The sequence below is a fragment of the Syngnathus scovelli genome, chromosome 6 (assembly GCF_024217435.2).
Source record: "Syngnathus scovelli strain Florida chromosome 6, RoL_Ssco_1.2, whole genome shotgun sequence".
In the NCBI taxonomy this organism is placed as follows: Eukaryota; Metazoa; Chordata; class Actinopteri; order Syngnathiformes; family Syngnathidae; genus Syngnathus; species Syngnathus scovelli.
In genome coordinates, this window is record NC_090852.1 from 9,622,904 (window position 1) to 9,636,593 (window position 13,690).

At 40.2% G+C, this 13,690-nt stretch overlaps 3 protein-coding genes across 3 annotated transcripts in view; 2 read left to right on the forward strand and 1 right to left on the reverse strand.

Annotated features, from left to right (window-relative positions):
* Positions 1–13,690, reverse strand: part of tigara (TP53 induced glycolysis regulatory phosphatase a) — a 46,234-nt gene that overhangs the window by 7,266 nt on the left and 25,278 nt on the right. The window lies entirely within an intron of this gene.
* Positions 563–8,151, forward strand: LOC137839555 (uncharacterized). Its single transcript, XM_068651091.1, has 7 exons — positions 563–688; positions 1,915–1,934; positions 3,096–3,143; positions 3,517–3,917; positions 4,050–5,555; positions 5,721–8,033; positions 8,119–8,151. The coding sequence occupies exons 4-7, from the start codon at positions 3,780–3,782 to the stop codon at positions 8,149–8,151; spliced, it is 3,990 nt and encodes a 1,329-aa protein (XP_068507192.1). The 5' UTR covers positions 563–688; positions 1,915–1,934; positions 3,096–3,143; positions 3,517–3,779.
* Positions 8,152–13,589, forward strand: LOC125970445 (uncharacterized). Its single transcript, XM_068651085.1, has 5 exons — positions 8,152–11,643; positions 11,756–11,836; positions 11,946–12,071; positions 12,213–12,322; positions 12,400–13,589. Exon 1 carries the CDS (start codon positions 8,184–8,186, stop codon positions 10,809–10,811), a length of 2,628 nt encoding a protein of 875 aa, XP_068507186.1. The 5' UTR covers positions 8,152–8,183; the 3' UTR covers positions 10,812–11,643; positions 11,756–11,836; positions 11,946–12,071; positions 12,213–12,322; positions 12,400–13,589.

Genomic DNA, 13,690 nt, shown 5'->3' on the forward strand with positions numbered 1-13,690 from the left:
TTGTATACGTATTCACGTATAGACGTGAACATTACATTTATTCCGGTGTTGCCGCTGCTACGTGACGACGGTAAGTCGCAACAGAACGCCCTAAGAATTCAAATGGCCAAATGTTCTCAATAATGGTCTAATCTACTATAAACTAGTCTGTTTACGTCCATATGTTTGTCTGCCTGTGAGTGTAGGAAACCTTGCCTCAAACGGTCCTCGCGTCTTCATGCTATTGTTAGCACGCTCAAGTACAACCGGCAAGACGCATTCAAGTTTGCTCGAAGAATCAAAAACCCGCTTCATTGTATTCATCTCTGAATACAGACAGCAAACAAGAAACGTATCCACAATTTACCCAATCGAAGTGCATGTGCGTCTATCGTTAAGGGTAGATAACTGATAACAGCCCAAGATTATTATTACAAAAGTCGTGTCCAAAACAACCACAGACAACACTGTCTCGCCACATTGCAAAATTATCACAGAATTGTCCAAACTCTACTTTTGATGTTCAACCAGCAGCACATCGTCATTTTTGTGACTAGATACGTGGCTCAAAACACGGTAATTTAATAAGCTTACCCCAGGGACTTGAAATTTTGATTTTCCCATTGCCTTAAATGCCTCACGAGCGCATGTACGCTTTACGACGCGAACATTACATTCATTCCGGTGCTGCCTTTGCTGCGCGACAACGGTAAGGTGGCGACACGACGCCGTCTTAAGAATTCAAATGGATAAATGTTCTCCAATATGGTCTAATCTACTTTAAACTATCATGTTTAAGTCCATTTGGTGTTTGTCCGCGCGTGTTGGCAACTTAGCTTCAAACGGTCTGTGCGTCTTCTTGCTATTGTTAGCACGCTAGCATCTGCGTTTGTTACAGTTAGCTTGTTAGCGCGCGCGTAAACAACATTCGTATATTCTTCAACCGTTGAGCGTTATAGTCCTTGCGTCCTAAGACGCTCTAACGTGAGGGGTGATTAGACTCAGCAAAATAAGGACGATTGGTGTCATGTTTGTACATTGTAAATAAGATTGGTTCAATGTCCATTTGTTGTTTAGGTTGCCTTGTGTTTGGTTTATAAAGTCATCATACGCCCCCCATTTAAATTTCTTTACGGCAAAAATGTATGGCGTCTTTCTCCCTGAAGTTATTCAATAACAACGGGGAACTCAAGATTTGTTGAGTTACTTCTGACAACCTGGTGTTTTTATTAGTGTCAAAGTAATTTCTGTTTAGAAAATGAGGCATTTGAGGCGTGCTAACTCAGTCATGTATTCACATTTATTGAAAATGTTCAGTGGCTCTATACTTATTCATATACATATAAATACACACATAGTTTTTGGGTCATAACAAAATATTTGTTTTTACATGCACGTTTTTGGTTGAATGATTTTTTTTTGAAAATATGAGACTCAGGCGATTCGGAAGTCTGTCTCATGTTCGATAAATTTACTTTTGTATGCCTCATTAAGGCATTGCTATCTGTATGATTGGTCTGTATGTGTGCAGTGAGGTTCTCACCGTGAGAACCCTGAAGGCGATGATGAACGATGATGAATCGTGATAGAGTAGTTTAATAATGTATTTGAATTGCACCAATTTTCATGAAAATTGGCTGATCATGATAGGAGCATCCCTGGTTCTGACCATTTTGCGGATGTGGTAAAAGTGTGTTGTGGGTTCTGTGGAAGTTTGAACATTTTCTCCAAACAAGAAAATTCACGTTTTTATGCTGTATTGTATCTTTTTGTTTGGGAGCGATTGTGTGCAAGAAGTATTAAAAAATTCCAATCCCAAATATTTTTTTGTAATTAAAAATGATAAATAATGCATTTTAAAACATTTTTTACATTTGATGCAAATTTATGTTGAAGTACAGTAACTGATTTCTCTCTCTTCCTCTCTATCTGCAGCTGAATTGCTTTGATCAAAGGTAAGGTGTGGATTATGATTTAATTTCACGAATGGCATCAGACTTTTTCAGACAGATTTGTAGTTTTTATCGTCAACAAAATACTCCTTCATGCTCTTTATTTTTACTGGATTTTGAAAATACACGACTGAAGGGGATTGCAAAGTAGGTATTGGTGTTACATAGAAAGTACCCTGACAAAATATCACAAAGATTTGAGGTTTTTTTTGTGGGGGATATTTGTCATGTATTACGTTTGTTGTTGTGGTGCTTGACGTACTGTTACTTCCCAGTTTGAACACTAAGTGTCACCCAAGTAACATTAAAAACGGATGCGGTGCTGTCGCTCCGTTGCAGCGTAAACAATAAATGAAAAAAGCAATATAAGAATAATTATTGAAATTACTGCAAGTGTCAAACTTGTTTGTCAACATCATACATCAACCCCTCACATTTTGAAACATTTTACGGCCATTGAATACCTGCCGAGCTATACTGCAATGAAGACGAGGCGGGGAGTGTCTATTTTTCATCGCCACTGCAAGTCCTTTGAAAACAAGTGGTAGCTTGTCCAATTTTCAACGACTTTTATGAGGCAGCTTTTTTTACTTCTGCTATCATTATAAAGCATGTATAGATCCGTTCCCGTTTATTTTCTTTGAGATGCTGATGAAAGCCAAAGCAGCGCTGCAGAGACACTGCGTATCGTGTTTGTAGCTATCGCCACTAATAATGCATCACGTGGTGTAATACATTTGCTGTATTACGACGAAAGGATGTTAATGCATGTTTTATGTGTGTTTATGTTACCATTGGTTGAATATGTGTCATATTCAAATGTAATATTAAGCTAACCCTTTGGGTTTTCTAACAAATTGTGACCTTCAGTCGTGTTGTGTGTGAATAGTGACTATTCCTCTAATTTTTTGTATCATTGGTTTGTTTGGTGACATCAGCATCCTTAGTTGTGACCACTGTGTGGATGTGTTTGACGTGAAGAATATTCAAATTTTTATGTTCTGTTCTTGCTTAATTTTGATTAAGGAGATTGTGTGCTAAAAAATATTTAGAATATCAAAATATTTGTATCTTTTAAATAGTCCTGCAACATTTTGTATGATTTTTGTACGCAGATGTATGTTCAAGTACAATAACTGATTCTCTTTTTGTCTCTGTTTGCAGAGTTCATTCGCTTTGACCAAAGGTGAAGTGCGGATTGTATCCAGCCAGGTAACCATGCTTCCACCCATTATGCCATAAATAAATGCTATTGTTAGGAATATAACTACAATCTTTAAGCATTTACTGCTGTGCATTTTATCATTCATTTTATGTGGCCACATAATTAACATGATTTTCTATACAGAATTGCTCGCCGAATTTCACATTTTATTATAAATTGTCATGGCAATTTTATTTTAGTCAATTTCTCATATACGGCGGGTCAGTGGTCACAGTACAAATAAGACTGCAGTGCTACAATGTTTTAAAGCTGACCTGAATTATAAGAGTGGTAGGAAGATGGTACCGTTGTAACACCTATTTGAATTATGTGGTTGACTTGAATTAATGCTTTTATGCTTTTTGTACCCCTTCTCTCCAGGCTGTCGACTGAGTCCCACCCCAACCCTCTTTATCGCTGCTCCACCTTGTGTCTCTGACTTCTTTCAATTACTGTCCCTCTCGTGGTGTTGATAAGACGATTTGTGGTGTGGATAAGACAAAACCCCTTTTTGGGCTGTTCATGAAAAAACCCTTTTTGGGCTGTGCATTGAAAGATATCCCCTTGCATCGGGGCCTGACTCTTGAGACTTCTTTATTACCTGTTGTGCGGAATCCAGTTGAGAAAAGTACAACACACGAGCCATGCCACGCAAAAGCAAGAAGGCGCAAGCTCTCAAAGTAAGCTGGCAAAAGCGTAAAAACAACACAGACTCTGGAAGTGCAGGTAAACCAACAGCCGCCAAAGAATTGATGGCCATTGAACCTGAAAACTCTATGGAGGTAATGATGTCTACATCTCATGATCCTGTAACATGTGTTTTGGCATCCTACAGTCAAGATCATCCAAAGTATACTGATTCCAGAAACAGTCAGTGTGCTGCAAACTCTGTTACATTTCTAGCTTTCCTGCAGGAGACAGACAATGTGACCAGTGCTCACCTGGACCTTGTGCTCGATCGAGGCAATGAGCTCTATGTGGCTACTGTGGCTATGCTGAAAGCAGAAGGACGGTACGAACATCATCATTTGGCAACCGATGAAATTCCATCCATTGTGCGTGGCTTTCACAAACAACATGTGTTAATAAAGTACCAGTCAATGTATGGTCTTTTCAATTCCTCTATTGCTGATGTGGCATTTATGATGCTCCGTGACGGACTTCAGTGCCTGGTGTCAGAGGTAAATTGTGCTCTTTTGGTTATGAATTCATTGTTTATTGCAGTTTTCCAAAACCAAGGAAGATATGGCTATTTTGATCCACACGCCAGAGAACGTGATGGGCTCCCTCTGCCCGCCGGTGCACCACATGGTACAGCTGTCATGATGCTTTTTACACGTTTGAACGATCTGATAGATAAGCTCATACAGGTTTTCACTCTGGCTGGGGCTGCTCCCACTACTCAATATGAATTGATGCCGGTAAGTTTTCAACCTATTGACAATGCAAGTGACCGTGAAATGGCGACTGATGGAGAATCATCTCTTATGAGAACACACAATGATGATGCTATGATAAGCCAGTCTGCTGCTGAGATGACACAGCGTGTGGTGACGGGTGAGTCCAGACCATGTGCTAGCAAACACTACGAGTCCATTGAGGAGGCGCATGACAACAGTAAGGTGGAATGTACACAACAAAAACGAGATGTGTTGAAAATTGCGAAATCCAAAAGGAAAACATTTCAAAGACGAACTCAAGCCCATAAGATAATTGATAAAGCTATGGCGAGAGTCACAAAACAAGAAACAAGGCGAATAAACGCAAACCTGAAAAGGAAGGAAAGTTACGGCCAAACTCCAGAGATTAGACAACGTAAAAAGTCCTACATAGTGACTCGCTATCAGCAAGACCCTAATTTCCGTGTGAAACAAAAGTCGTTTGCAGTCGACCGCTATTGCAAACATGACACAATTAAGATGAAACAGCGTTCTTATAGCAAACAGAAATATAGTCATGACGATGAATATCGAGCCAAAAAGTGTTATTCTGTTAAACAGAAATATAGTTATGATGTTGAGTATCGGACCAAAAAATGTTCCTATATCAATCAGAGATATGGTCATGACGATCAATTTCGGAACAAACAACGTTCCTATATCAAACAGAGATATGGTCATGACGATCAATTTCGGAACAAACAACGTTCCTACATCAAGCAAAGATATGGTCATGACGATGAGTTTAGGCGTAAACAACGATCTTATATTAAAGAACGTTACGCACTTGATCCTGTATTCAGATCCAAGCAGAAAGAAAACACGAGTTTGGTCTGGAAAGCCAAACATGATTCATCAATGAAGGCAAATGCAAATCGCACTGCAATGAAACTGCTACAAAAATACAGAGTCATCAACAGATTATGTAAAGAGAGAAACGACTGCGCAATCATGAAAGCTGTTGCGCTATTCCAAGTTCAGGTAAAAAATGGACCGACTTTTGTTTGCACAGTTTGCCACAGAGCATTATTTCCCAATCAAGTACGCCAGCTGATCCAATATAAGAAAAACAAGGACGTTGTTGCAAGTTGCCTTACACGAAGGTTTGTTCATGTTTGTAATCGTGAATGTAACACATGCTGCAAAGTACCGGATGAGAGAAAAATGGAATGGATATGTCACACCTGCCATGCACATCTCAAAGATGGTAAAATGCCAGCACTTGCTGTAAGTAACAATCTCCAACTTGCAGACATTCCCACTGAACTGTGTGATCTGAATATTCTGGAAAGACATCTTGTTTCAAAATGCATTTCATTTGCCAAAATTGTCCCTCTGCCAAAGGGTCAACAACGAGCCATTCGTGGGAATGTTGTGTGTGTACCATCTGAAGTGGAAGAAACGGTCAATGTCTTGCCCAGACTAAGAAGTAGGTCTCAGGTGTTGCGAGTGAAGCTGAAGAGACGACTCTGTTACAAAGGGCATCAGATATTTCAAACTGTCACTTGGTCCAAGCTAATGAGTGCCCTGATAAAACTGAAACAAATTCATCCGCAGTACAGAAACATAACCATTCGCGACGATGCTGACCTTTGTGACCCGACGCTCGCTGATGACGAGAGCAGCTCTGATGGAGACGAAATGAACGAAAGTGACTACAATGAGGAAGACCTCGAGGCAATCCACACATTTGAGAGGGATGCTCTCTGTGAATTGAACAGTGACTCACAGAATGATCCTTGTGGTAATGTGCAAAACCAACAGAGTGCTGACAATGTGGAAGAAGGTGATGCACCAAATGGTGGGGTTATCCTGGAGTCATGTCTCCAACCAAATGATGTGTCAGAGGAAATTATGAGTTTTACTCAAGGCATTTACTGTGTGGCTCCTGCAGAAAGAAATAACCCTGTAAGCTTTTTCAGGACTCCCAAACTTGAGGCAATGGCATTTCCAGTGCAGTTTCCAACTGGAAAAAACACCCTTGATGAAGGGAGACAAATAAAACTCACACCAAGCAAATATTTCAAAACACGTCTGTGTTGTGTGGATGAACGTTTTGCTCGTGATACAAACTACTTGTTCTTTGCTCAGTTTGTGACTGAAATTTACCAGGCAACATCAAGCATGAGAATCCAGCTACGCAAAGGTAAACCTTTTACCAGGGATGGTCGAAGGATAAACAATGCTATGCTGCAGGACAAACGTGAAGTTGAAAAACTGGTGCGCAGCAAAGATGCCGTCCGTTTTATGACTCCCCTGAGAGGGACGCCAGCCTATTGGGAAAGAACCACCAAAGATCTCTTTGCAATGATCCGACAGCTGGGTACACCCACATTTTTTTGCACATTTTCTGCTGCCGAAATGCGTTGGGAAGAGGTCATCACTGCCATTAAAGCGCAACAAGGTGAGGTGGTGAATTTTGCTGAACTTGACTGGGCTACCAAGTGTGAGATTCTGCGCAGCAATCCAGTGACGACAATGCGCATGTTTGACAAACGTGTGGAAGCTCTGTTCAGAGATTTGATCCTCTCTCCGGCACAACCGATTGGTGAAGTCGTTGACTACTTCTACAGGTTAGAGTTTCAGCACAGAGGAAGTCCTCACATTCATTGTCTCATATGGGTTAAAGGTGCCCCTGTGTTTGAGGAAGCCTCAGAAGGAGCCATCTGTGAATTTGTGTCTCGCTACATCTCGGCTCAGCTGCCGGACCCAGAAAAGGAACCCGAATTGTATAAAAAAGTCACAGAAGTTCAGATGCACAGCAAAAGTCACTCCAAAACGTGTGTCAAACACCAAGGTGCAAACTGCAGATTTGGTTTTCCCAAACAACCGTGCGAAACCACAATGATCATCACACCTGCAGCCTGTGAAAATCAAGATCAACACAAGGAGAAGCAGGTGGTGGCAAATGACAAGCTTGTTCGTGTGCAGCGTTTGCTGAATGAACCTGAAACATCATCCCTGACTTTGCCACAGCTTTTGGCTAAATGCAAGCTCACTGATGCTGAGTACATGGAATGTTTGTACATGACCGCCTCAAAGAGTTCGGTTGTGCTCAAGCGAGATCCAAAAGACTGCTGGGTGAACAACTACAACCGCCATTTGCTTCTTGCCTGGGATGGCAACTTGGACATCCAGTACATTCTGAATGCCTATTCGTGCATCGCATACATCTGCAGCTACATCAGCAAAGCTGAACACGGTCTGAGTCAATACTTGAAATCTGTTATTGAAAACTCACGCAATGAAAATGTCAATGAGAGTGATGAAATGAAACAAATCATGCAAGCGTACTCAAAAAAAAGAGAAGTGAGTGCTCAGGAGTGTGTCGCACGTGCGTGCGGCTTGCATATGAAACAGTCCTCTCGCAGTATGATATTTGTACAAACGAGTGACAATGCGCTGAAAATAAGTTATCCTCTCTCACTCCTTGAGGGCAAAACGCAGGAGTCTCATGAAGTGTGGATGACTGGCCTGCCAGACAAATATAAATGCAGACCCCAAACGAAGGACTTTGAAGTGATGTGCTTGGCTGATTTTGCAGCAACATGCAGAATTGTTTATGGCAAACAGGTAAGAGGCAAAAATGTTTTGCGTCTGCTGAATGACATGGGGTTTGTCCAGAAAAGAAAAGAAAAACCTGCAGTCATCAAATATTGCAAATTCTCAGAACAAAAGAATCCAGAGGAATATTATTGCTCCTTGCTCAAGCTGTACCTGCCTCATCGTGCTAATTGCCAGTTAAAATCTGAACGCTGTCCCTCATATCAGTTGTTTCATGATCATGCCTGTGTACAGTTACCATATAGTGACTCTGTGGAGCGTGTGTGCGAAATTGTCAAAAGGAACAGAGAAAGGTATGAGAAACACAGTAAAGACATTGACGATGCCATCCAAGAGGTGGAGGAGAGTGGGCTTGTCATAAACGAATGGTGCCACCTGGCTCCTGAGAGTGAGTTGCAAAGACTCGAATGCATTGAGGAAATCAACGCAAGAGATGAACCAAATGACAACGTGGAGGAAAATGTCCCGGACTATAACGTAAGGTCAGAAACAACAGAAATTTCCATTGTGACAGAGGCTGCTGCCATCGATCCCACAGTGTTACGTGACATGTATCGGAACCTGAACCAAAAGCAAGCGGCTGTCTTCTACAAGGTCAGAGATTGGTGCATAAAACGTGTGTGTAACTCAAAGCCAATCGAGCAGTTCTTCTACTACATCAACGGTGGCGCCGGGACCGGCAAATCACATCTGATCAAATGTATCCATGCAGAGGCTACCAAAATACTGAACAGACTACCACGGCTGGCTGAGGAGGCCGACATTTCCAAACAGACGGTTGTTCTCGCAGCCTTCACTGGCACGGCGGCTTTCAACATTTCTGGGACAACTTTGCATTGTCTGCTCAAACTGCCGAGATGTCTCAAACCCCCATACCACGGCCTGGGCAATAAACTGGACGAAGTCAGAGCCGAGCTGTCAATCGCCGAAATACTCATTATCGACGAAATTTCCATGGTGTCCAAAGACCTCTTTGCCTATGTGAATGCCAGGTTGAAACAAATCAAAGGCATCAATTTACCTTTTGGTGGCATGTCTGTTGTTGCTGTTGGAGATTTCTTTCAGCTCCCTCCCGTGAGACAGTCCAAACCTCTATGCGTGTACGATCCCACTCGGCTGGACCACTGGCGTGACAACTTCAAAAAGATCACGCTCACCACCATCATGAGGCAGAAAGATGATGTTGCCTTTGCTGAACTCCTGAACCGACTCAGGGTCAAAGAGAAGTCTGAAGAACTGTCGGAACTGGACAGAGCTCTGCTTGCCACAAGGTACACTTCTCCAGAAATGTGTCCAAGTCATATTCTGCATGTTTTTGCCACCAATAAACAGGTAGATGGCCATAACTCTGCGATGCTGACTCTGCTTCATAAGGACATTGTACAAATTGATGCAGATGACTACAAGAAGGACAAACGAACTGGCAGAATGGCGAGGCAAACTTTCCCTGTGCAAGGCGCTAAGAGCGAGCTCCCGGACTCAATCAAAGTTGCCCTCGGTGCTCGGGTTATGCTCACACGTAATATTGATGTTCAAGCAGGTTTGTGCAACGGGACGTTTGCAAAAATTGTGGAATTGGTCAACTATCCGAACGAAGCCCGTGTCCAGAAACTTGGGTTGGAACTTGATCATGTGAGTAACACAGCGCGTGCCGCTAACCGTGTGTACATTGACAGACAGGAGGAAAAGCTGAAAAAGGCTGGAGTGATGCGTCGACAGTTTCCTATCAAGCTTGCTTTTGCCTGCACGATCCACAAGGTACAAGGCATGACAACATCAGAGGCTGCTGTTTCGCTGAAAGGCGTTTTCGAACATGGTATGGGGTACGTAGCTTTGAGTAGAGTGACTTCGCTCAGTGGTCTGCATATTCTGCATATGGATGAGAGAAGACTTCATGCAAATCCAGAAATCACTGCTGCTCTTGCTGAGATGGCAGAGGATTCTTTGGAGAGCGTAATGCCCCTCCTTCACGTGATGCCGTCGGTAGATCGGGCAAATCACCTGGTTGTCATCCATCATAACACCGAAGGGCTGTCTTGTCATGTGCAGGATATCAGGTGTCACCACGAACTGCATTTTGCTGATGTTTTGTGCTTCACAGAGACACACTTTCAAGGATCTGTGGCTGATGGACGTGCCTGCTTGGAAGGCTTCACAATGTTTCACAGGAACCGAAGAGATTCTTACACAAACTGTCCTGACTTGGCAACAAAACTTGGTGGCGGCGTAGGTATTTGTGTCAAAAGTCACATCGCGGCCCAGGAAAAGAAATACATACAGGGTGTGACCGACATTGAATTTGTTGTGGTGAAACTTGAAGCTCCCCTCAATGTGTTGATTGCTGCCGTTTACCGGCCTCCAGGCAACAGTCTGCGCACATTTCTGCCAAGCCTGGGAAATCTGTTAAGGTATCTTGAAGTAATGGACCATCATCAGATCTTGGTATGTGGAGATTTTAATGAAGATATGCTATCTGCCTCATTCAAGCCCATTCTTGATTTGTTTCGCTCAACAGGTTACACACAACTCATAACCACTGCTACCACTGACAAAAACACATTGCTTGACCTAATTTTTGTCTCTCGACCTCAGTGTGCTCTTCATTCAGGTGTCTTGCAAACGTACTACAGCTATCACAATCCTGTTTTCTGTGTTTTGACCACTGAAAGGTAAGCCACAGCTAAATCATGTCGTTCAGCATTTGCAAAAAGGATGGAAATCAAAACGTGAACGTCGTCGTAAGTGTATAATATTAGTGGTGGGATGTGGTGGGTGATTTGTTGCCTTTATGGTAGATGGGATCTGGGACGAAGGTTGCTCAAAATGACAAATGAAAGAAACCATTAGATTCAAAATAAAACATAACTACAGACCTATGTATGACATACTTTATGTTTTCTGCAGATAGTATAAATGTAGCTGACCTCATGTCTATGGTGGAAAGATAGTCCTGTAGGTTGAGATGGATAGTGGTTGGTGGTTGGTGAGGAATCAAGTTGAGTTAAGGGAAGGCAAAGGCTTTTTTAAATTTCAAAAAGCCTTCCCTCAACTCAACTTTTTAATTTTTAAAAATTTTACTTTTATTTTTTTTAATTTTAACTTTGAAAACTTTTAACTTTTTACATTTTTAAATTAACTTTGAAAACTTTTAACTTTTTAACTTTTTACATTTTTAAATTAACTTATGGTTGAGATAAGGGGGGACTTTTTAACTTTTTCAATTTTACAATCAAATTTTACAGAAGAGTTAAGGGAAGGCCTTTTAAACTTTAATTTTTTAATTGTTTTTAATTTTTATTTTGAATTTTTTTGAATGTCATAATCACGAGGCGAGAACAGAAAACAGATGAGGTAAGTTGCTCGTCATGAAACATGTTTTTTCCTTTCTTTCTAACGACAGTAAATGCTGCTATTTCACTCTTTTGTATTTTAACAGTTTTTATCTGGTGAGAGCAGTTCATCCCAGAATGGAGGCCAGAGGCATGACATATCACCTTATTGTAATGTAATTATAACATTGTAACATGTTGTAATTTATAGTTAAGCTTGTGTAAGCCCTCTATAGAATCATACATTTTCAATCAATTTTGCTGGATTGTCCTTTTTTCTCCACAAAGACCTTGCGCATGCAAAAACATTCATCATGGACCAATGACTCCCAAGCCAGGGTGGCAAGAAGCAGGACTTCTCATTCCTCTGTAAGTAGCCAATTATTATTGACTATTGTCACAAAACACCCTCTTTAATTTTGAATGTCTTTTTCAACTCATGTCGTCAACCACCTCTGTGTTTTTTCTTCTGCTTCAGTTTTTTATGTTGCGTGTGGCTCCACATGCTCCATTTGACCAGGCCTGTCTAGCCAAAGAAATGACCGACATTTTAAGAAGATCCATGGGACCAATGTTCTCCTTTTCTATTGACTCCAAGCAACACGTAAGTAACTGTCATTCCAAATTGAATGTGTTCATGTCATTCACTCTTTAGTAGATGGACGCAAGTTGTACATATGGCTGACGTATGACTGTATTGTAATGTGATTTTTATAAATGAATTAATTATGATGTTATATTATAGCACAGGGAGAGCCCAGCCTTTCAAAAAGACCTGTACAAGGGAGGCCAGCATCATGAAACACAAACTCCCAAAACAGCATGGTAACACACAGGACTTCTTCTGATTCTTCTGTGAGTAACCAACAAGGAACATTTTCATGAATCATTTTGCTCCTTTTCCTCAACACCTCTTTCATGATTTTTTTTAGTATGTTCTTGGGTATTGCCTGTGGTTCTACACGCATCCAGAAATGCAGACAAAGAACAGCTTGGCCTTTAACAGTTGGAAGCCTCTGATTTTACTCTACTAAGCCTCACATGCAGTCTGTTTTCTGTTCTCATTTATTTATTTATTTATTTATTTATTTATTTATTTGTTTATTTATTTATATAAAAGGAATATTTTCATGAAGTATTTTGCTCCTTTTCCTCAACACCTCTTTCATGTTTTTTTTAGTATGTTCTTGGGTATTGCCTGTGGTTCTACATGCATCCAGAAATGCATACAAAAAACAGCTTGGCCTTTAACAGTCGGAAGCGCAGACAAAAGAACAGCTTGGCCTTTAACAGTCGGAAGCTTGTCCCTCTGATTTTACTCTACTAAGCCTCAGATACAGTCTGTTTTCTGTTCTCATTCGTTCATTCATTCATTCATTCATTCATTCATTCATTCATTCATTCATTCATTCATTTATTTATTTATTTATTTATTTATTTATTTATTTATTTATTCATTCATTCATTCATTCATTCGGTTAATTTGTTATTTTGGCAGTGCTTTAAACTCTGAAGTTGTAACCATTTGGAGTTGCACAGTTGTTGAACATTCTATATTTTTATTTATTGCCTCAAATTATGTTTGCATTATCTTTTGTAATAAATAAAAAAAATTGCATCCCCATGCACAAGCATGGCTTTCTTTATGGCATATTTTTTGCCCCACTGCCGTCTTTGATTCAGCTGGAAAAATAATCATACTGCATTTTTGTCCTATAAAGCACGCTTTTTCTTTTCTTGTGTTTGGTTCATTATGTTTGGTGTGTCCAATGTTTAAACGTACATTTGAAGACATTTAAGTCTTTATTCATTATTGTTTATTATTACTGTGTTTATTATTTATTGAATCAGTAAAACATTTAATATGTTTTCTATTTTTGTTATTTCTTGAGAGTTTCTAAAAGTTATATTATTTCTAGCATTACATGTTTGATTCAGCTAAAAAAAAAGAACATTGTATTTTGCCCCAAAAAGAACCCATTTTTTTTCTTTTGTTGGGCTTGCTTTATTGTTTATTTCTTCCAATATTTAAACGTGAATTTGAACACATTCAAGTCTTTATTCATTCTTGTTTATCATTTTTATGTTTATTATTTATTGAATCAGTAAAATACTTGATATATGTTTTTATTTGTATTTCTGCAGAGTTTCTGAAAGTTATTTATATTATTTCAAGCATTACTTCTTTGATTCTATTAAAATAAAAACTGTATTTTGTCCCAA